Here is a 25,006-nt window from a genome sequence, read left to right on the forward strand (position 1 = left end):
ATTATATGCCTATGTTTATAGGATGCCTGTAAGACTTCTTAGCTATAAAGTTTCTCAGGTTCTACCTTAAATTGCATTTTATGAAATCTTCAGCTGAAGAGATTTTGTTATTTCAGGAGTTATGAATAGGGATTTGGAGCAAGGCCTTTCAATGTATCATTTTGAAACAGAGATGGTCTAAGCTTCATCCCTGAAGTTGTTAGTGCATGACTTTGGAGGTGTTGACTTTGAACTCTTAATATACTTTCAAACATTCTGGAGTTGATTTATGTCTAAAAGTGATAATTTTTAATATGAATAGTCTAGTTGAGTGGTTTAAAACAGGTATTAGAGAGAGATGTAATTTTTTTTATGTTCAAGTCTGTGGAGTAAAGGCAGTGAACACACACATATCAGAGTGTCTGAAAAAATAGAATAACACTATTGCTTTGAAGGAAGGTGTTAGTTTGTAAAGCTAAATATTTATATGACTGTGTAAAACTTTCCCTGCACCAAAGAATTAAAAAAAGAATTGTTAGAAATAATTGTCTCCTGCAGTATATCCTCCTCAACATTCTTTTCTTCAGGCTTGCCCTTCTTCTACATGGTTTCTCCTGTGTTATTTTATGTTTAGCTTTCTCAGGTGTTTAGAGGAACTCTTTATTGTTATGGTTGCCACATTTTAGAAAGTGTGTGATTTCATGTCTTATCAAATACTGCAGGTTTCTGTAATTTAAAAAAAAATAAAAATTATTCTGTCAAGTTTAAAATTCCATATAGCTATATTTGACCTTCATAGTAGAGTGTCATTTCTCAGTCCAAAATACAATTTCTTCATAGCTTTTTTCCATAGGAAATTACTGTCAGAATAAGTCATGCCTGTCTTACATCCATCAGTAGAGAAGAAAACTTTAAATGAAACATATACATATATATGTGTGTATATATATATATATATATGTATATATATATATTACAGTGGAATTATGGGTTTAAATGGTACCACAGCTGTAAAACAGATAGCATTAAAAGAGAAGTCACTTGCAAGTTTTGACAAATTAATGAAGTGAGGATTATTGCAAATTACAGTATTGCTTCCAGCTGGATTACATAGCATAACATAGAGTTTGCATTAAGCTTTTTGTTTTCTGTCTACTATAGGAAAAAATGAATGCAACACACAGCATTAATGAGTGGCTGTGTTATTCCCTTCTTTTAGATCACTCCAGTTCCAGGCACTCATCCACTTTTAGTTTTTGTCAATCCTAAAAGTGGTGGGAAACAAGGAGAAAGGTAAGGTTTTTTCTTTTTTTTTTTTCCCTCTCTTTCTTTATTCTGATCTCTGTGAGAGAATTTTAAAAGTTTGTACATGAGAAAAAAATCCGACATTTTGTACTGTTATGCCTCACATTTGAACATCCTATATCCCTGTAGTAATAAATTCCGCAGTTACAAACTAGAATTAGGTCTATAGAACAGTTTTGTTTCAAATTGAAAGAAGTAGCTATATTCAGTGCATGGGTTTGTGGGATTTGCATGAAGATGTGAGTTGTTGTATTTTGCGTTGAAACTTTGAATTGCTGACAGTTTTCTTTTAATCTATGTAATGATTTTACAGACAGGCCAGTAATTTAAATTAGAAACGGTGTTCCATTTTCTAATGTATGACTTGCTTTTTAAACATTTAGTAGTAGAGGCTCTCATGCCTCTCCATAAGATTTCCTACAAAGAAATCTTTTGATTTTCTTAGATGGTAAGCATTCTAACAATCCAGTTACAGTATTAAAGTCCAGTCACACAAACTTAAGAGACATAATAACTTTACATATGTCAATAATTACATTCATTTAAGTTCAAAATATCTAGTTTCTTACTTTAAGTGTTACTGTATTGGAGACACGATAAAGCAAGGAGCATTTTCCTCCTACTCAGTCCATCAAACTCAGGGAGGAATGCTGCATTAGTTACCCCCTAAATAATTTTTCCTGAGTGTGTTTCAGAATCACAAATGCTAACAATATGGCCATTTTTGATAATCACATAAATCCCTAAGTTTTTATAGCCTAGCTTACCATGTTGGTGCTGTAACTTTCAAGTCTTGAAAAAGATTATGGCTAAAGATGACACCTGTGGATAGCGGGTGATATGGGTAACCCAAAGCAAAATAGGAGGGATTCAGTGGGATTCTAAAGCTTGGAACCAAGAAAGTAAACTACAAGCAGGTCAGCTTTCCCTAGCTTGTCCCCATAAGAGGCCCTAAAAGTAAGCTGTCAAAAGTGACAAAATCCTGCAGAGTAGATGTTAGGATAATTCTCAGAGCTGAAGAGCATTTAAACAAAAAGGTATTCAAAGGCTTCTGAGAGAACAGGTTATCATTTGGGAGCTGACTATGTAATCCCTGGAGTGGTATACCTAGATCTCAACTAGGCGTGTCAAAGGCAGTTAATGATCTAAAAGATTAATTCTAAATGTTTCAAGAACATGGCTTTGCAATCAAAACAGAACTGTGAGCCATCCTGAGCATTCATGTTTTAGACACAATAGCGGTGTGAGGTCGCTCTGGTCTACTGTGCAGTTAGGGATGCTGTGGAAGGTAATCTGCACTAGCACTCAGTTTGACTCTTTTATAGTACTTACATGAAATGAGTAGATCAGAGATCCAGTCTGCAATTATGTAAGTGAGAGGCAGGTTAGAGAGCTGCACTTACATAGTTAGTTATAGCCTAGAAACAATTTAATCAAATGCTGTTTCACAGCTTTCAGTTCCCAGCTCATAATTGGTCTCAAGTGTTACTATCTGAATGGGCTTAGTGCATGAGGGATGTCATTTAATGTTAGATGTTCTCCAGGGTAAAAGCAAGTTTAAAACCTGATCTCCATCCCAGGCTCCTATTCCCATTCACGTATTACAGTCTAACACTTCACAGGTTATGTCAATGAAACTGTTACTGAGGCCAAACAGGTCACAGGAATTATTTGAATTTTAAAGAGGAATGTCTTATGCACACTTCATTTACTAACACCATTATCTACAAGTGTCATTACACAATGAAGTGTATAGCATGAGGGCAGGCATCAGCAGCTGAGTATAGTAAAATATAAGAACCTCTTAAAGTGGCTTTGATACTGCACACACACACACACACACAATATGTTAAATTGCATACTAATGTGTTGAGGTCGTGCTCAATATTTGTGTGTTAAGGGAAGCACATCTAAAGGTCAACTGCATGGTCATGTAAACATACCTCAGGTCATTCACCAGCAGGAGATAATATCTCATGGTTAAATCTAAAGGCAGATTCAAAAAGGTTAATAAAGTCCACATATGGACTATTTAGTGAGAAGGGGGTTCCCCCCCCGTCTTTTAGGTGTTAATGTTTCATATCAATACCAGTAACAAAATTATAAAATGAAGATGTTAGGAGTGCATATTAGTTTGAATATTTAATCTAAGGGATAAAAACTTTCTCAGGGAACGATAATATTTAACTTTTTGACTTTTCTCTGCTTTACAGTCAGTAACCAGAAAGAGAGGAATCCTATATTTTTCCTACCTTCCAATTTTGTGCCAGTTATATGTTGTGGAAAGTAAAATCACAGGACATTTGAAGACATAAATTACTTTGCAAAATGCACAGTTACGGTGATACAAGTCAGGTTTTTTGATTATAGCAATTCTGTAATTTGGTCAGGTATTGAGAGGCTAGAAGTAGAGGATAAGCTGTAACAAAAGTAAGATTTCCACAGTAGTGAAAGCAAAAAAATAAAACAAACCCAGCCCACAACCTTCTAATTTTTATAGATGAGAAAATTTCATTATTTTGACTCATTCGGATTAAGGTAACCTTTTAACAAAAGCTATTCTTCTGTCTTTACTTAGAATTTTCTGTATTTGAGAGGTCATGATGAATAAAGTTATGATTTCTAATTGACTTTCATTGAACACAGAAAGGTTATTGCAGACTGTCAAGACTCTAGTGTTCCCACAGTTCCCTGTATGAGATTTTATGCCTTACCATATGGTAACCCAGCCCATTTCGTTGCCCTTAGACTTGGAGAGAGTGTATGCATCCATGTGATAACCAATTGAGTAAATACACTCCCCCAGTAATACTCTGCCATTTCCTTTTGTATTTTGCAATTTTTTTCAAATCTCTCAAATGCAAAGGAAAAGAACTGAGGATCACTTTAAGGTAAAAAAAGTTAGGTACTTTAGTTTTAGTTTTTGAATATTGGAACAGTTATGGTGGGAAACAAATGGATGTGTGGAAAAAGTGCATGAGAAAACAAAAAATACATTCTGTACAATCATATCTAATTACCTTATCAATAAATTTTAAAACTTTGATTCCATTAGACAGTGAGAGTTTTGCAGAATGTGTAGTGATAAATAGCATGTTATTCCTGAATAGGTTTCTGTTTTAAAGACCAATGGTATGACTTTCAGATATATTTGCAAAACAAAGAACTATAACAATAACCCATTTATACTTTCTTCTTGACTGAGAGGTTAACATTTATTGCCCATCAGGTGAAACAAAACTTTATTTACAGTGATTTGGACTTAAATTATTTTGTTCAATAGACAATACATATGTTTACAATATAACAAAAATATAAGTCAATGTTTATTAGGAAGAAAGTAGAAAAATAGAATTGAAGTTGGATAGTTTAAGCCTTTCACTTACCAGAAATACGTTTTAACCGAGCATGAGATTGGACAGGAGTTCATCAAACGCAGTCAAGTGTGTTCCTCAGGCTATATCAAACTGTAACATGTTTTCAGTGATTGTACATGATTGTGCATGAAAAAAATGGCAGGACATGCATTTCATCCTATCAATGCAGGATGTCTGCACTTACAATCCGACTAATCAAGGCAACAATTTTCAATAATCTGTGAATAGAATGTACATATTTAGTACATCACTGACAAAATAGTTTCTTTCAACAGAAAGAATATACAAAGAATATATAGTGCATCTAAAGGCCGTTGTTAAGGGTAATGTTTCTCACATAAGAGTCCTTCTAAATCATGCTGTTGTTTTGCCATACTCATTACTTTGATTTCCACTTCCCACTTTTCCAGTTTATTTGCCTGACCAGCAGGTGAGTTTAAACAATTGTTTCCTTGACAAATTTGCGGTTGGATGCACTGTAGATCAACTTCCGTACACTGATGTTTCCTGCTGACTCCACATTCAGGGTCTGTGCAGTACAGGTTGATGATATCTTTAACCTTTGCTGTTTTCAAATAACTTTGGTTGATAGTAGCTCTTCCCTCCTACCCTCTGATTAATCTGGCTTTCTGAGCTTTCATTTAGCATTGAGACAAAATGTAAAAGCTGTTTCAAATTATCTTTTTCAAACTTTGTATGTCTGGAAGAGCAGATCACTAGTATTCTTTTAATTTTGGGGATGAGTCTTTGGCTTCTTTCTTCTCTGAATTTAGGGTTAAAGTAAGCCTATGGTGACCACATCTTGAATTCAGTCAGCCCCTGGATGACTGAATCCCCCAGTTGTGGCACAAGTTATTGCAATGGTCAGCTTTTTCCACAGTGTAGACAATTTCATGCCAGTTTTGAATTGCCACTTTAGAAGACAGCTCAGTCTAACTCAGCCTAAGGTGCACTCAAGAGTATTTTCTTCAGCAACAGGGCTGTTAAAAGCCGATAATCCCAGCCCCTTTGGCCACTCCTGATGTAATTTTCTGCCTCCTCAGTTATACTAGTTATATCTAGTTTTCCAGATCACAGAATAACCCCAAAAGTGGTTACAGAAGCACAACTGTTTGTTGGCAAGTGGTAATTTCATGAACTGCCTTTGTTCATTAAAATGCACTCCGTCACAAAAATGGCTTTTGGGGCATTTCCCGTCACACCTCCTCATGGCCTTGTCAGCACAAATATCTAGTCACAAGGAAACCACATCCAATTCCCTCCTTACATGTGGAAGCAAGACACGGGCAGCCATCTCAGTTTCAGTAGGTTGTTTGGTACTGTAGATGTAAACCCACGCTCAATTATTGTGCATTTCCTGGGCTTGCACATGGCACCCTGTAGGTCTAGTTACAGTTTACTGTGAAGGCAATCATTTATAGATGGTGTCTTCCTCTTTTTTTGGTAGAATGTATGAATGGAACCAAACCATCAATTTATTAATTTTACACCTACTAGAATACATAAATGAATTATAATAACTTAAAGCTTGAGGTGTCATTTGCAGCGTGCCATTATAGAGTGATTAGGGGGAATTGATGTTCAGCTAGTACCTATGAATGGTATGCACTGAGTCAAGTATGATTCACTGTAATCTCTTCATTATTGCAGTTGGAATTCTGAGTTTTGAGTAGAGAAACTTGGCGCCCTCTTTATTAAGAAGGCTTTTATAGCATTTCACTGTTACCTGACAATAGTATTGTGAGTGTAGGTACTGGCTAGTATGTTTGTAGCACCAAACTTTAGGCAAATAACTCTTAAATCTTTGGGACCTCATAACAATACTGTTCATGAACTTACGATCAGCTACACAAATTAAATTGCCAGCACCTTTGTCCAGGTTAAATCCTATACGTCTGTGAGAAGCAAATTACACATACTAACTAGAAAACTCTCCTTTTGCATTGGTAATATGCTGCAAATGGAAATATATATATTGTTTTGTAAATCCATTGTCAAAGGTCTGATTTAATCATCATCACAGCCACTGACAATGATGTGTGCATCCTTGCTAAGTGAAACTAGCAAGGATATTGACTTTTTCTGTCAGGAATGGCATCAGGAGTAGATTGTGTGAGTGTACTTTAATAAAATGCTTTGTGAAGAAGCTGATATCACTAAATAATTCAAAAGTTAAGAAAATGTTCCAATTTGGCAATTTTAGAGATAATTATGAATTTGTTTGTATTCAGTATTTTTACATACTTGTCTTCCACCTAGACTGATAAATTATGCATTGCTCTTAAGAAAATAATATAAAACAAAAATCCCTCAATGTGCACATAGATTGTGTCTAGACAGTTTTATTGTGCTGTATTTGAAAATGTGGACATTTTAGCCTAAAATTCAGCTCTTAGTTTGCTTCTATTTTATTTAAACCATTAAATAGAAAGGAAGAAATATTTCAGTGGAAAAATTAATGCTTTCTTAAAAACATTTAAATATTAATTAACCTAAGGATAGAGACATTAAAATTAAAGGCAAGACAGAGGGGTTTATAATTTAAACTATTGCCATAGATCCCAGGTATATATTTATTCAATCTGAGCTCCAACTCTTGTGTGCTTACTTGTTTCTTTGTAAGAAGTGAATCAGCTACCACATTATAGTCAATGTAGGAAATTACATTTCTAATATTTGTAATGAAGAAACAAAATGTCCGTTTTACTTTTAGCACAAATAACCTCAAATTTCTAAAATTACAGTTTTGAGGAAATATTTGCTGAGGGTGAGACAGCAAAGAGGGTCCCTTATGGGATAGGACAATACTTTTCGTACTGTATCAATAGTTGCTTCCTATTATTCAGATAATTTTCAAATATGTGTAATTTAAGTTAAAAAGTGGTTTCAAATATTTTTTATTTTCTTCCCATTTAAATGTAATCCTGAGGAAATGTAGTTGGTCATAGCCTTGCTTTCTCAGAATGTTGTTCATTCTATGGGGATATTTTTGATGGGTGGCAAAGCCAATTTGCTTTTGCAATTAATTATACTTGTAATTTAGTGTTAGCAATAAATTTCAGGAAGAAATCTCTCCTTTGCCATGGAGTTACTTTAATAGGAATCAATTCACTTTTTGAAATGCTTTTTTGACTCACCTTTTCTTGTGTCAATATACCCCCTTATCCTATTTTTTCTATCTATATGCAGTATTTGAATTTTAGATACCTTGTAGCACTTCTGTCTCAATTTTATACCCCAAAATACACTCTATATCTGAATTATAATTGCTGTGTTCAATTATTTGATTTTTTTTGTTTAAACGAGATCCTGCGGTTCAAATAATTATAATACTTGTTAACTTCTTTAATTCTTTCATTTGATAGGTTTAAAAAAAAATTCCGAACATGTAAGTAAATATTTTCTCCTTGTATCTTTTACCTCCTCAGAATTTATAGAAAATTTCAGTACCTTTTAAATCCTCGTCAAGTTTATAGTCTTTCTGGAAATGGACCAATGCCAGGGTAAGTCTACAGTTAATATTATTACCAGGAACTCATTTAATAAAATGCTACATAATCAAATGAACAGACTGAAGTACATATAGCATGTTTGGAATGTATCAACACTGCAGATCTCTGAATGGCTGCAGAAATGTATAGGTATTATTTGTTTACATCTACAAATAAAGCTACATCTCATATGTTTTACTGAAACCCATGCAGTACTCTGTAAAAACTGTGGGATAAATTTCATTCTATTTCTACTATATCAGCAACCTAAGTTCCTGTGGGAGTTACTTCTATGTTATAAATATCAAGCAGCCTCAAAGACTCAAGACCTGCAGCACATCCAGTTCTTTTACACAGACACACAAGTGCACATACATGTGTCTGTAATATGTATACACGGTGTACATATATATCTATTCTTGTACATGTCAGATGTAGATTGTTGTTTCAAGTTACAGTGACTGCACACTCCTTATGAATTACAGAATTTTGGTGATGTAGTGGTTGGGAAATGACTGACCAGGCTGGGTTATGCTGTCGGAGACTGAAGCGTTCTCTGAACCAGCTGACATTGCAGTCACTCACTTAACCTGCTTTCTCCATGAGTCTTCCTAATTTGCATTCATATGAAGACAGGAGAATTACAGGGTATCAAATACCAACCTTTGCCACCTGATATTGTCTCTCTTTTAAGCAGTGGCTGCTTTGGTAGAAGAAAAGAGATAGAGCAGCACTGAACATCTGTATCATTTTGTATGTATTGGATGTTATTTAGTTATGTCGCTCATATATGAAATTTTACATCAGTCAAAAGAGTCACAGAAGGATATTAGGATATAAGTTCACTGACATTATATTGTTCAAATACTTCTTTAATATATATTTTTATTTGTTTAGACTTTTTTCTTTGAAGTTGGAGGAAAAGAAGATAAATGTGGAAACATACATGTTTTGTGCCTTGCAAAGTTTTATTTCGATTGTCACATATATATTACTGGAAAGAGTATACTCTGGCAGTTTCTGCCAGTACTTCTGGCTTTAAGGCCAAATATACAAGTATTCTTTCTTTAAACAATGCTATATCAGCTCTCTATTTATTGTGTTAGACTTGAGATGTGTATAGCGTTGATGAAAGTGAAAAGCATATTTGGCTCAATCCTTTTAGAAGTTAGGATATCTTACACTGCAGTGTGGCTAAGGTTCAAACTGCTGAATGCTGCAAAACCAGCTCAAAAAATGGAAATAATGACGTGCATGATTTCTTTCATGCCTGCAATTATCTTGTACCTGAATGCTAGTGCTGTTTTAATGTAGTCTTAACACATATGGAAAATTTAAGTAGTCTTAGTCCAAAGAATTAGTAGACTAAAATTAACTGACACAAAACTAGTAACCAATATTGTTTTGCATACAGTATAATAGAGATGCCATGCTAAAGATTGAGATGATGGTTTTTAAAACAACTGAAATATTGTTCCAGTTCATCTTATTTCATTGAACTTAAAAAAAATCTGGCTGCATTTCTGTCCATTAGTGACTTCATTTTCATGTATCTTCCCATGTGAAGGAAAATGTATTTTAAGACAAAGGCACAAGAGGGCAGTGTTAAGTTCAAGCTGAAACCTTGCACTGAAGCAATTTAAACATTAGTCTTTTGAACCACGACAGTGTTTTTTAGAAAATATTTTCAATTTCTCTTCCTATTAGGAATCGAAATAGTTTTAGTTCAGTCACTTTGAAGAAATTTCTAATTAATTTTTAAACAGACACTGCTTGTTTTGGTATATTTTTTATTCATTCCACAGAAATGAATAATGCTAAATTTCCAGTTTATCTCCTGCCATCACTTCTTGCCCCTGGCAATACTATGTAGGCTGCATGTAATTTGTCCCTTAAGTGAGAAGTTGAATATACTCTGGTATTTCACTTACCAGTACTTGTTTCTTTTTCTGCAAGGACTGTATTACCTAATAAAACCTGCCCATCCATCCATCTGTCCACTCACTCATCCATCTCTGTAAAGCCAATTATGCTGGATTGTCAATCAAAATGTTACGTTTATTTAATGTTGTCATATGTGTCATTTAGATCAAAATGTAACAGAGTTGGATATTGTACAGCAGAGAGAAAAGCTAAAGTGTATTCCTCATCCTACTTAGTTATTTAGTAGAAAGGGATAAACACAACATATTTTAAAGCATTTATGATTATTGTAATACATTTTAATGGAATCTATTTTGAGAATTTTTTTTCTTTTGAATACCATTTTCAGACATGTTTACTCAACCTAGAGAATGTTTATAGTAGGCAGAATTTGCATTTTTTGGTAGACCCAGGCTGTCTGCTTTAACCCATAAGTTAATGTTTTTAATTTTTGATGGTATTTTTCTCATGGGCTGCTGTCATCAACCTAGAAGATAATGTTCACAAGTTTTCTAACTTGAGTTCCAAACATCTGTGGCTAACATGAATTGATATTTCCAGTTCATTTCTGTCAAAAATATAAGTGTCTTCTATTTGGAAAGCAGGGAGAAAGACAAGATAACTAGGAGACTAATAAAATTGTAAATCTTAGGGGGGCTGTGAAACTGATGGGGTTTTTTGGGGGGTTGTTTTGGGGGTTTTTTTGAACAGCTCAATTGCTATGCCTGTCATTCTTTCTCTGCAGTGGGATAACCATGATCTTTCATGGAAAAGTGTTGGAATAAAGGGCTCCAAAACCCAAACCAACAACAACAACAACAAAAAAGCTCCCAAAACCCCCAAACAAAAAATCAGAAAAAAGTCCCACCCAGCCCAGTTATAATGTGGGTTTTTTAATAGATATGCTGGTGTGTAGCAGGTCAACAGAAAAATATTTTGAACAAGTTGACAATGAATTTTAGTATCACTATCTGAATGTGCAGTTAATGAAGTGAATGTTGCCTACTTTCATGATAGATGGGACTGTACTTGAAGTGCAGGAACAGCAGCAAAGACATTTCCTGTAGCTTCTTTGTATGCCTAAGCTAAGGTCTTTGGAGCAGTTTATGTCAAGACTCATGTACATGCTCTCTATAAAAATATGTCCATGATGCAAATAAACCTCATGGCAGTGACTCTGGCATTGTTTCCTTTCTGGCAATGGAGACTAACCTACTGCGAGGCCTGAAAATCAAGGAGCTCTAGGCCAAAGGGCAACAGTACACTTTAAACATGTGTATAATAAATATTTTACACATTCTTTAATTGGGAGTAGAGAAATATGAGTGAGCTGGAGAAACCTTATAAGCTCTGCAGCTGAACACAGGCATAAAAGATACTCCACAGTTACAGGCTGCTACAGTTAACACAGTGATGTGAAAATTGCTGGGCTGATGCATTGTGTAATTTGTGCCTAGCACCTGTGTTTTTAGCCATGAAAAGAGTTTCCCTGTTTGGTTGTTATATCTCTATAGGAGTCTTCTACTTCTGACAACAACTGTTACTGTGGATTTAATGATCTTGAAGAATCTGAAATTCAGTTATTGTTCACCTCACAGAGAGGTAAATAATAGTGGGATGAATAGCAGTCGAGCCACAGACCCGCAGGACACTGTAGGGAGGTCAGCGTTTCACAAAGGCTTTGTCCCTCTGAAAAGGCCCCTGTTCCCTAAAGTCTATTATTTAAAATGTCTAATTTATGGGGGTTTTATACTCTATAATAGAAATTATGTCCACAAAAGTTGTATTTCTTTGTAACTTCCTTAAACATTTAATTTGGAGAGCAGGTAATTTTTAAATTCTATCTGCAATTTTGCTTCAACAGGCTTTTTTAAATCCTAAATTCTGCCCATTTAAAAGATGCTCAAGACATAAAAACTGAATCCCTACAACTTATGCTGTAATTTAGTTGGGAATCTACAGCACCTGGGCTTTTATAACTTCACAAAGCAATAGGCTTATTTTGAAAATTACACTATTTTCCTTGATTATTTGAACTGATTGTTGGAGCATTTCTTTGCTGTTGGACATTTGGAATACCCAGAGTATTCTGGGAAGAGATATACACCAGGAATGTTTTCAGAAGATAATAGCTTCATAATTATTTTCTTCTGAAGGAAATCTTGAATCCGGTCCATATTTCCTTGGAAGAATTACATTTTTGCAAAAGAATGGCAAAGCCAGCAGTGATGATTTGGTTGTACTCTAATGATAAAAATTACTGTTGTACACCATAAATCAGTGGTACTTAGAACTCAGCAAGTGTTCACATATGAAACTTAAATCCTGAGTTTAAAGATATATTTTGAACAGCTGTTTAACAGTATTTTTGCTTCTATGACATCTGTAGTGTTGACAACTGATACTTATGCTGAGATACAAATATCAGAGGATTACTCTTTGATTGCAATATTGACAGTTTTAAATTTTGCTTCCACTATGAGTGAAGAAGACTGGCTGAATCATTTCACACATTGCTGTTGTTATGCCACCTTGTGTGGCTGAGACCAGAAATTCTGCATAGTGCGTTGCTTCTGGGCGTAAGAGAAAAGGTCATGTGCAGGTATCTAAATGGAAAATATTGCAATTTATGTTTTCAAATAGTTTACCTGTGAGTGGGGTAGGATTTTCTTAAACAGTTCTGTAAGAATGTGTATGTGTGGTATCTGTGCATAAATCAATTAATTACATGATTCAACAGCAAATAGTTACATCCGCTAGCATTGGTGTTTTATTCATAAATTATTTTCCTGCATTCCTATGGATTTAGGGAGGTGATTATGAAAAACTGAACTAGAGTAATATAGGTATTTTAAACAGTTGCCCTCTTTCAGGTGGAAATTACAGATTTATCAGCAGAAACTCAATAATTGCCTTTGCATGCATCCTTGTTTCTGGCAAAATAAAATAAAAATAGGCTGCTATCGAACACCTTCAGTGCTTAAATTTTTTTTAGGAAAATAGGACTAAATTTGTATTCTAGTCCTTTAACTTAGTCTGACGGTGCACAAAACCTTTATAATTACTTCTAATTTTTTTTAGTTTCACTTTAAGCCACTTTTACTAAGTTCTCAAACAGTTTGTTTTTGTTTTTTTTTTTCCTTTTCAAATCACATCAAAAATGTCCTGTGGAGAAAAAAGTGACAGATGCTGTTAAACAATGATTGAGCACAACTTTCTTGGTAGGCAATACGTACTTTTTCCCTGAAGGTCTATAAAGAAATATTTCAAATTCTTTCTTTACAACTATAACAGTTCCTGAGTTTGAATGAAACTGTATAGAATGGAAAACCATGTTCCCTTCCCAACTATTAATGTAGGCTGCACATTCTAATTCAATGAATGAGATTTATTTACATATATAATTATATAACTATATTTAATCTTATAAAGTAATTTGATTTTATAAATATTTATATTTGCTATAGTTTATTTATATACACTGCATTTATATATGCAAACATACAATGTAAGGTATATTATGCATTATTTTTATGTGTTTTGTGTGTTAGATTTTTATATAATGTACATATTTTATATTTAAATTTATGAAAAGAAAAAGTTATGTGAACTTAATGCTGTACTTTACTCGGAAAATTCACTATCTATGGATATAAAGTACTCCAAGGGAAAAATGAATGAAGCTTATTGAGAATTTTTTTGACAATATGGTTTTGCCAGATTCTTCAGCCCCCACTTTTTTTTTAAGTTATACCCTTTTGATGAAGATTAAATATACAGTCAAAATAAAAAGAATGTTTGATAACCATAGGGTGAAGAAGCTTGTTTATAAAAAGAGACAGAGGTTTAGGTCTGTGTTCTGCCAATCTGGATCAATGTTAGCATCAACCCTGGACTTTTGGTGTTGTTCTCGTTGGTTGTTTGGTTGGGTTTTTTCCAGACTTTCTTTTTGACATCTTTTACAAAGGTAGAAATGCTTAAATATTTATAGACGTCAGTAGCCTGCCACCACTTTTGGGCTATTATTCGATTTTAAATTAAGCTGAAGTACCCTCAGTATTGGAAGCAATATAATTAAACCTTATAACTTTGTACAAACCCAACACATTGGGGCAAAGTGAGAATGCTGGTGACGGGAGGCATTTGTCTCTATGCCAGGTCTCTTGAAGTGATGGAGATGCACACCTGTGGGCCAGGACATAACTCAGTGCCTACTCTTACAGTGGTAGGAGGTGACTTCCAGCAGAGGGTCTTTCAGCACATATGCTTATTAGAAGATATGTTCCCCAAGTGTACCCAGTCAGATCTGGCACATGACAGTTTGGATCAGAAGACATCCTATAGCACTTCTCCTACAGATGTGTGAAGTGGAATGTAAGAGGTGAGAAGAGTAAAGCAGACTTTAATGCAGGGCCAGTAAGCATCCTTCAGGCATTGTACTTGACACTTGAAATTGCCTAAGAGCTCTTCTGAGCAGAGAAAATTAGAGGGAGTGGGACATCTGTTGAGCTTATTTCTATGTAGCTTTGCTAACCTTGAAATTCTGGTCCAAAACTAATAGAACAAGAAGTTGTCCTGTCATCTTCTATATATTATGTACATTTTTTGATCATTGTACTTTTCATTTCCTTCTCTCTTGCTTGCTTTTTTACTCTGTAGTTTTTCAAGTGTTCTTGATTTTATCAAGAGGCCTAGAAGAATTTTTAGGACTTCCTAGGGACAGGAACTCCATTCCATGTGAAACATTAAAATTTCATAAGGAAAAAAGTATGAATTAGAGATTTGCAAGCTATTGTGTATATTTATTCACATTTAAGAATTTTTAACAATGTATTAGTTGTGCATTTATTAGGACATTGCAAACTGGAAATCAGATCTGGTCACTAGAATATAGAATATGCATTAAGATATCTGTCACACTAATGAATAGAAGGTGCGTGAATGTACATATGCACATGCACTCACACACACAGAGTCATTCAACAAAATTACTGGAAGTTTTCTGTCTAGTCACGATTTATTTGTAAGGCCTAATTTCAGCATGTGTCAAAAGCTATCATGAAAAGATGCTTTTAAATTTAAATTATTGCAATTTAGGATTGTTTTAATATATACTCACTTGTCAGCATTATGGGGCATAGGTATTGAATGAAGGCGATAATGAGGTGGTGATACTTAATGGATATGGAAGCAGAAATAGCCAGGCAAATACTACCAAAGATACTTTACTTTTAAAAATATGGTTGGATGATGAAATGGGTGTCTTAAATCTGATGCTTTCTCATTTCGTATCAAACAATGATGGAACGTTGTTTATAACAACTACAGAATATTCAATTTAATATGTACTAGTATACTACCAGAAATATGATGTTTTCATATACTTTTATATCTAGAACTTCACAAGGAAATGTTATGGCTAATACATTTAGATAAATTAGACTTTTCTTTCTTGAAAGACTACCTATCTATTTACAACTAGGTGAACAGATAATATTTTCTGACAATACTTTCAAACAAGATTTGAACTTAGACAAAGCTTTGGATTAACTGTCAGGTTCAAATGGTTTCTAGTATTGGTGTACCATAATAACCATTGAATTATCAACTTTGATTGAACTTTTTCAGATAATGCAATGTTGGATTGTGTTTGTCTAAGAAATGAATGCATGAGCAGAAGCAATTATTATTTCAAGTGTTCACTTGCCATTTACTATTAAATTAAATGTCTCAAGCCATAAAATGTTTGCATAATGCACAATATGTTTATCATAATTGGATATCTTCATTTACTGTTTTTAGGTTAAATTTTTTCCGAGATGTTGCTGAGTTCAGAGTACTAGCATGTGGTGGAGATGGAACAGTAGGCTGGATTTTGGATTGCATAGGTAATCTCTACCATTTGCATAGTTGTGCTTGACTCGTGGTTTTCCTTTTAATGCTCTTCCTTATATACCAATGTATGGATACAGCTATTTCAAACAAGACCTTGTTCATTTAAATTTCTGAAATGTATTATTTTGGGATATGATTATTTTAAAGGATATTCAAATTGAAAAAGATATCCAAAATTTCTAGAAGTCCAGTGTTTGTATTGCTCTGGGTTCCCTGAAAGCAAGAAATTTGAATTAATCTATTCTAATTTCATTTCAGAGTCTATTCTCCAATTGAATCAAATCTAAGTTGTTATTTTAAGACAATTTACCTTAGCTCACTTGCTTTTTCACTTACCAAATTTTTGTATATGCTCTATTATCCTATAATGGAGATAATGTACTAAGAGATGGTTCAGCTTTGGAGTTTTTTCAGTCAGTTGTGTGTAAAGTCCTGTGTACAAATCGTTAGGAAGGCCCAGAAGTCAAGGTATTACAGACTTAAACTTCTCAAAGCTTATTAGGGGGAATGTCTTCCACATCATTTATTTGGTGTTAGAGAGGCTGCAGAGAAAAAAAACGGGCATATGTGACGATGGAAATTAGGAAGGGGATGAAGAGAGGTCAAAAGACGCAATTGAAAGTTTATGTAGAGTGTTTAAAAGTGCGTGCTCTGGGGGGGAGGGACCAGAAAACTTTTTAAAAGTTCACTGAAAATTAAAAGTGATGTCATGAAAGAATGACAGCAAAGGCATATTTCTAAACTTGGTTGGAGAAAAAAAATCTTTTTGCAAATGCAAGCTACTGATTGTAACTCTCAAATAGCATTCGGAGTCATAAATCAATGTACTTAAATATCAGGGGTATTGCCTAAATGTGGAAGGAGTGAAGTTTTGCAGCTCTTAATTGTGTCATCACCTTTTTCATGAGGTCTAAAATGTCATGCAGTTACTTTCTCTTTCAGTGACATTATTCGGACAAAAATACTCTATTTTTTCTTCATAACTTACTGTCTTCTGCAGCAATTTCTGTGTTACAGAACTAAGAAATTTTTTGGGGGATCCAGGATTCATCTGTTTCATAAGTACAGGAAGTAGATTTTCAATGCTGCCTTTTAGGGAGCAAAAGCACTTTGGCATGTAAAGTGTAAGAAAGCACTTGCTTCTAGATCCTTTCTAGTCTGGTCTTCCCAGATCTCCTAATATACAAAGAGTCTTAGCTGAGAGTAAGGGAGGAAGGGAGGAAGTAAGGAAGGAAAGAGGGAGGGAGGAAGGAAGAAAGGAAGGAAGGAAGAATTCTCATCAGTTTGAGACTTTTAAATGTTTTTTTTTAAAATTATTTTATTAAATATTTAATTATCTTAAAGATTTTCAGTACACTGATATTGTGAATGTTAAATCTTTCTAAAGTATTGATAAATATCAAGACGTCCCTGCTGCATCCATTTTATAGATAAATTCCTGCTGATTATTGCTGATAATTTTGCATTATTCTATGAACAAAATAACTGATTGTTTGATTAACCAAATATAACTTTTAAACTCGACATGCTATTTGTTTGACAAATTTTATATTTGAAATTTTATACCTAGAGGATAGCTCCCCTAATTCCAGCTTTTCAGAAAGAATTTTCCACTTCTTGATGATGGTTTTCCCACTGGATTTTGAACAGAGATTCTTGGGCTTAAGATGCTACAAAAATATTGGTAAAGACTGAAAAGATGCTATAAATTTATGCATTTCAAAATATTGCTTATTAAATACAAAATAGACTTGATCAAATAGATCAGTGCTTGTTTAGAATAGCAGGTTTAATTCCTGATGGGCAAACCCAACTAAGTCCTGGTGTTAGTTCCAAGGACTTCTTGGTAATGGTGCTCATGTGTAGACACAAATCCAGGTAAATACATGATTAAACACAGATTTGGTCACCCAAATTAAAAATTACAAGGTTCACCTCATTATTCATGCCCTTAACTATTACTCTTTTGCATTTGTAGCTGGGAATGGCAGAGCTGAGAACAAGAGAGAGCACACCATATTCAGTCTTGGAAAGCTCTTGAGTATCATTGCTTATGAATACTTGTCTATGGGTTACAAAAATCCTTTTGATAACAAGTAAATTAGGATTAAGGATTGAATATTGACTGAAGAAGGGGCTGCATAATGGACTGGCTTGGTAAAATGCTCACTGCTGATGAGGCAGCATAATTTCATACACAAAAGGTGTCTTTCACTGAAACAAAACCTAACAAAGTTCCTTAGTTATGTTTTTCCTTCTTTATTCACAGAGAAAGCGAACTTGATTAAGCATCCTCCAGTTGCTATACTGCCTCTTGGGACTGGCAATGATTTAGCAAGGTGTCTGAGATGGGGAGGAGGTAAACACAAATTACAATATAATGTATTATGGAGTTAAAGGGAAAAAAATAACTTTTCCATCCAAGTCTACATTTGGACTTCTTTTTTATGAACCACTATCACCTTTCCTCTTTTTGGAATTAGCTGTTTGTAAATGTTGTATAGATATATAAAATATTAAAGGTTTTAATCACTCTTCATACCTTGTTTGTAGCTTCTGTTGACACCAAAAAGGCTCCAAGGTGTAATGAGAGTAGTGTATAGCTGTTTAGTTGGCTTTTTACCATCTGTATTGCAGTTATTGATTTGATCAATACCTTGTAAAGGAAGTAGTCTTAAATGGGTTTTAGTTGGGACTGTTGTGAAAGGGTTACTGAAAACAGCTAATAGTGGGTTTGGAGTGGTTTCATCTTTTTTTAATATTTAAAAATATTAAATGAAAAATGTGTCTCAGCCTAGGACTAGTTCCTTTGGTCCACTCCCTTTCTGTTCTCCTACAGAAGATTCCAGACGCAAAGTGCTGTGGTGCTATTTATTAGGAAATGAGAAGGCAAAGAATGCTGAAAGAAGAATATACATACAGTCAAACCTTTAATACCCTTTGCATCCTTTCCTGGATGTATGGAGCTTTACTCTCAGCTCCTTCAATAACTTATTTCCATTTAGAATTTGCATTCCAGGATAACTTGAAGGAGACACAAGGAAGAAAGACTTAGGCAAGACTCAATCCGGGGTGAAAGCACATCATTTTATGGGCTCATAGCCAGGTCTATTTCAGGTCTTGGTTGTTTCAGTCAAGATATTTTGTATTTGGAACTTGGTTGTTTATTTGAAAGTTCTCAGCCTTTGCAGATACCTTACTACTTCTGTCTCATCCAAGTTTTCTTTCCAAATGTCTGCCTTGTTACCAGAGAGTCTTTAGCAAATTCTTAGTAGTTTTCATGCTATAGAACTTCTCTGTTAACCATAATGTTCTGTCAAATCAATTGAGGACCTCCTTCATTTTCTCTGTCATGACTTGATTGTTTACATTCTCATAGTCTTGAGGGGAAAAAAAGGAAAACAAACAAGCCAAAACCCAATCAAATCAGCCTTGCCTCGCTTTCTCAATAGTTCATAGACTAGTCACAGAATAATCAGGTTCCCTAGTCCAGTCTCCTGTTCTAAGCAGGGTCAGCTATGAGAGCATTTGATTATATTAGTCAGGAGCTGTTCCTCCATTCACTTTTAATGTTCTAAGTGATTCCATTTGGACTAAAATAGAAAAAGTGTGAAAATATTCTGGCTTTCGTCATTCTTTGCCCGGTTGCTTTTTGGTAAGCAATACCATAATACAGATTTTCTGGAACTTCCATAGATGGGAGAGGAGACAGGGCTTCCAGAAACTAAATTGCTGGTGAGTGATCTCAAGAATGCAGACAGATGGAATTGTGCACGCTGCTGTTATGCAGTGGTTAGCAGTAACTAGCAAAAGTGTACCATACAACCATAAAGAAATACATCAGCAGTGGGTTTTGAGCAAGAAGGCTTTCAATGGTTTTACCTGCTAAAGCTGTTAATGATCCAGGAAATACATATTGCTTGAATATGAAAATTCTTCTTATTATTTGAAGAAGGAATGAATCCACAGATCTTAGTTGTCTATTACAAAGTCATTTGGTCTGAATGGTATTCAGAGTTGATAGTCACTTAGTAAAATCTCCACAGTTTTTATGCATACACACATGTTTGTTGTGTGTACTCAGGAGTGTGCAAATAAGTTTTCTACTCAGTTTAGTATACAATGTAGTGAACTACTAGTGAATTACATGTGAGTGCTTCTTGGCGAGTAAGAGTGAGATTTCTCTACAGAGCAGGATGAAACACATTAATAGGTTGTTGAAATATGGAAAATGTTATTTTTGCTGATAAGTCATCAATTATGGATTTGAAATTTTGGATTTGTTATGCTAGACCACATTGAAACAATCCATAAAAAATAGTAGATTACTTTTAACCTTTCAGTCTCTTGTCAGGCTTTCATCAGACAATCCTGCTTCTCGGGTCTTATATGCATAGTTTTCATTTTTCTAGTCATAGAATCATAGAATAGTTTGGGTTGGAAGGGACCTTTAAAGGTTAGTTATCTACTCCAACCACTGCCTCCCCCTGCAATGAGCGGGTACATCTTCAATTAAATCAGGTTACTCAGAACCCTGTCCAACCAGTTCTCTAGAAAGAGAAAGAAAATGTAATGAAACTTTATTATGCTTGATTAAATAACTGGTTTTATGTTTTGCTAGGTTATGAAGGTGAGAATTTGATGAAGATCTTAAAAGACATTGAGAATAGCTCAGAGATTTTACTGGACAGGTGGAAATTCGAAGTAATACCCAATGATAAAGATGAGAAAGGAGACCCAGTGCCTTACAACATCATCAATAACTACTTTTCTATTGGCGTGGTAAGACTTATGCTTATCCTTAACTGATTTTCTTTTTCTGTTTTGAATAAATATTTGCATCACATGTCTTCAAATGAAGAATTGTTGGCTATAGATCATTTATAATGTTGTTTTGCTAGTGAAATGAATACATAGATGACTGACAGCAATTTGCATAAATTTACTTCCTCACATTCAAACCAGAACTATTTTTCAGGACTGTCTACCTTCCCATTTATATAGAAGATATTTGTATTGTTCTTAATGGTTTATGAGCAGCTATAGCACTAAATTTATATTGTCATTTTGAAGGTCCTATAAAAATATAAAGGAAAAACTAATCACTTAATAAGAACTCTAAGCAACCTTTTCCATTAGTATTCACATAGTCCAAACTGTTTAAAGGAATAGTTGCATTCTTTATTCCTTCAGGGCAGCTTTAAATAATAAAATAATAATACAAAAAAAAGCCACAAAAAAAAAAGCCCCACAAGTGTCTTCTTAGTTCTGTCTTATAGGGATATTCACATCTTGAATGAATTAGAAGGAAAAGGGATTTAAACAGCTCTTCATTTCTGAGGAACTGCATCTCTGGTTTGTGCTTCAAACGTGTTACATGTATGATCTACATTTCTTAAAGTTAGCATGAATTTCTTTATTCATATTTGACTTTTGGTTTGTTGTTAATTTTAGATACTGTTCTCAAGAACCATTACTTCATATCTCACTTAGGTGTTTCTCATTTGATTCTTCCTGCCTACATGCAGAAACTTATTCTCAATTGAATTCTACTCTCTTTTAATTTTTGCTGTTTCTCCAAGGCACTGTGAAAACTATTGGTGACCTACAACGTATTGCACATTGCCTCATAGATTCCTGCCAAATAATAAGCACAGTCTCTAATCCAGCATGAGTAGAACGTGCTGTATGAATTTTGTAACAGTATGGCAGAAATTCTATTTAATAACAATCTAAATGTATGCTTAGAAAGGCCAGGAGAGTAAAACTGAATAAAATTGTACTTGATATGGGGCTCTTAGTGCTGTAGGACCGTAATTCAGGTGGGAAGGGATTGCAGAAAGTCATTAGTTCTAAGCAGGGTCAGCTATGAGAGCAGATCACATTGCTCAGGACATTATCCATTTAGGTCTTAAAAGCCTCCAAGGATGGAGATGGCACAACATCTCTTGGCAACATTTTGGGGTGCTTGACTATCTTTATGATGAAGATTTTTTTCCCAATATCCTGTCTGAATCTCTCGTTTCAACATAAATTATCTGTCTCCCCTCCTCCTATTATATGCTGCTGTGAAGAGATCTGGCTTTTTCATCTTGATAACCTCCTCATAGGTACTTGCAGGCTATTAGACCTGCCTGAAACTCTTCTAACCTGTGATCCACCTTATGCAGCCAGTCTATTTTCTTTAATCTTTTTCCAGCAATCAAGACCATAATATCCTAACTTCGATGCAAGAATGCTGAGGTAGACAGTGTTCAAAACCTTGCTGAATTGAGCATGACATCCACTGCTCTCCCCTCATCTGCCAATCAAGTTGTTTTTAACATAGGCAGCAATCAGAATTAAATTTACCTCTTAGAAGGAAAATGATACACTAAGTTGAAAAGGAATGTTGGAGACAGTAGCATATATATGTAAAAAGTTTGATTAGTATGTTGAAGCCGAACAAGACAATTTTTTCTATAGCAGTCTGAAAGCTCTGATGTGTGTGTAAGTACTGTACTACATCTAAGTACAGGGAAAAAACTAAGAAAGAGACTAAGATGTAGTAGGTGAATGACTGTGTGTAATGGTCAACCTGCTGAAAGCACAAAGCACAGAAGTACCATAAAAAGCGTAAGCCAAGCTGTGTCAGTTTCAAAGCAGGAGCTAAAAAACATCTAAGAGCAATGTAGAATAAGATAAAGATTTTTCAAGTGCTCACATCCATCATTCTGTCAGGATGGCAAGATACCAGGAGAGAAGTTCCATCTGCTTCCTAATAATACTGGAGTCACTGAAACAAGCTAAATACCCAAGAAAAAAAAGTGCATTAAATCATATTTGCTTTAAAAAACAAAAACATCACCTCCAAGAAAACCTAATCAAACCAAAAAACCTCTGCAAGAATATAGTAGGGTCATCTGAAAATGGAAGCTTGTCTTGGAAAGCCACAGGTTTGGTGAGCTGGACAAACATAACTGGTAATATTAGAGGACAAATAAGCAGGCATGATAGAGACAGGAGACATTAGGCCACCTGTCAGACAGTGGCAAGTTCAGTTACTTTGGAAGAGATGACATTGCTCAGGACATTTGTTTTGGAGAAAATAAAAATGTTATTTTCCCTGTAATCTACATGACCAGCTTTAATAGTGATACATTCATGCACTAGGTTGATATTTATCCCAGTGATCATCAAAGACAGAGTTCAGTAATGTTAGTGTTGTGTTATCACAGACTGTATTCTTGGGCTTTCCATCTCTGCAGTTGCTTCAGTAGTGGAATTTCAGTTATGTCACTTCATTTGACCAACTTGCTGTTGTTATAAACTATCAGAGGGAGTGCATGTGTAGACAGAATATGTCATTGCACATAGTATTTGTCATGGTTAGCCTTTTCCCTATGGATAAAACAGTCAGTGTAACTCTTGCTAATTTCTTCAAGAACTTACCGTTAATGATGGCTCAATGTGTATATGTGGACAGTTGCTTTGGGTAAGCGCTTGTGTGCTGTAATACCCCTGCAAATCTTTATTTTATCCTAGCTTTTTTCCATATCTGTATCTCAGGCCTGTAAAACAAACAAACAAAAGCAAACACTTCCTGACTCATTTATAAGGCGTGCTGTCTTAGAATAGAGAAATATTTTCGTAAAATTCGGTAGTAACTCTTCAGTTCGATGCTTGAAATTAACCCCTCAAAAAACTAAAAAAACCCCATGCAAACAAAATAATTATCAAACCAAACCCCCATGTGCTCATGACTGTATGCCATTGTTCCCCCAAAACAAACTCCTATTTTTGAAAACAATTGCTTACAAGTCTACTCTCAGATCTTGCCAGGATTGACCCAGTTTCTTCTGTTATGCAGTGATAGCAAAGCATAAATGCACATTGTTAATTGTAAATATAAGAAAGGTATTAAGCTATTGGAGAGTGTCCAAATGAGGGCAAGGAAGGTGGTGAAGGACCTTGAGGGGAAGCCGTATGAGGAGCGGTTGAGGTCACTTGGTCTATTCAGCCTGGAGAAGAAGAGACTGAGGGGAGACCTCATTACAGTTAGAACTTCCTTGTGAGAGGAAGAGAAAGGGCGGGCACTGATCTCTTCTCTTGCTTACCAGCGACAGGGCCTGAGGGAATGGCCTGAAGTTGTGTCACGGAAGGTTTAGATATTTTTAGATATTAGAAAAAGGTTCTTCACCCAGATGGTGATTGAGTGCTGGAACAGGCTCCCCAGGGAAGTAGTCACAGCACCAAGCCTGACAGAGTTCAAGAAGCACCTGTACAATACTCTAGGGAACACGATGTCACTCTTGGGGATGGTCCTGTGCAGGGGTAGGAGTTGGACTTGATGATCCTTGTGGTTCACTTCTAACTTAGCACGTTCTGTGATTCTGTGATTCTCTGATATATTTGGAGCGTGTGCCCTATGAGGAGTGGCTGTTTAGCCTGGAGAAAAGGAGGCTCAGGGGTGACCTTATCACCCTCTACAACTACCTGCAAGGAGGTTGTAGCCAGGTGGGGGATGGCCTCTTCTCCCAGGCAAGCAGTGACAGGACAAGAGGACATGGCTTCAAGATGAGCCAGGGGAGGTTTAGGTTGGGCATTAGGAAGAAGTTGTTCACAGAAAGGGTGATCAGACATTGAAATGGGCTGTCCAGGGAGGTGGTGGAGTCATTATCCCTGGAGGTGTTTAAGGAAAGACCTGGCACTTAGTGCTATGATCTATTTGACATGGTGCTATTTGGTCATAGGTTGAACTCCGTCTCAGAGGTCTTTTCCAACCCAATAGGTTCTGTGGTAAAATTGATGGGCATATATTCTCTGAAATTCGCAATATATTCAGTGAAGTTCACGATAATTCTGTGAAATTCATAATAAGCGAAGAACATGGTGAAATAATCATTTGCTGATTGAGACCTGAGCAGCAGCCATGGAAGATGAGTGACCAACAGACAGTGAGGCAAACTCTCACATAAATATAAAAACCAGGAAGACATTGTAACATTCTTTGTTACCTTGAGAAGCACTTCCATCTGCACTGCTAGCAAACCCCAC

At 35.2% G+C, this 25,006-nt stretch overlaps 1 protein-coding gene across 5 annotated transcripts in view; it reads left to right on the forward strand.

Annotated features, from left to right (window-relative positions):
• DGKB (diacylglycerol kinase beta) overlaps positions 1 to 25,006 on the forward strand; it is a 335,778-nt gene that overhangs the window by 121,798 nt on the left and 188,974 nt on the right. For all 5 annotated transcript variants that reach the window (XM_018075883.2, XM_018075886.2, XM_018075884.2 and 2 more), the window contains 5 exons: positions 1,199 to 1,272; positions 8,090 to 8,164; positions 15,878 to 15,963; positions 18,240 to 18,329; positions 20,592 to 20,752. In XM_018075883.2, the coding sequence (XP_017931372.1) occupies positions 1,199 to 1,272; positions 8,090 to 8,164; positions 15,878 to 15,963; positions 18,240 to 18,329; positions 20,592 to 20,752 (486 nt within the window). The remainder of the gene's footprint in view (positions 1 to 1,198; positions 1,273 to 8,089; positions 8,165 to 15,877; positions 15,964 to 18,239; positions 18,330 to 20,591; positions 20,753 to 25,006) is intronic.

The sequence above is a fragment of the Manacus vitellinus genome, unplaced genomic scaffold (genome assembly GCF_001715985.3).
Source record: "Manacus vitellinus isolate BGI_N305 unplaced genomic scaffold, ASM171598v3 scaffold_3_pilon, whole genome shotgun sequence".
Taxonomy (NCBI): Eukaryota; Metazoa; Chordata; class Aves; order Passeriformes; family Pipridae; genus Manacus; species Manacus vitellinus.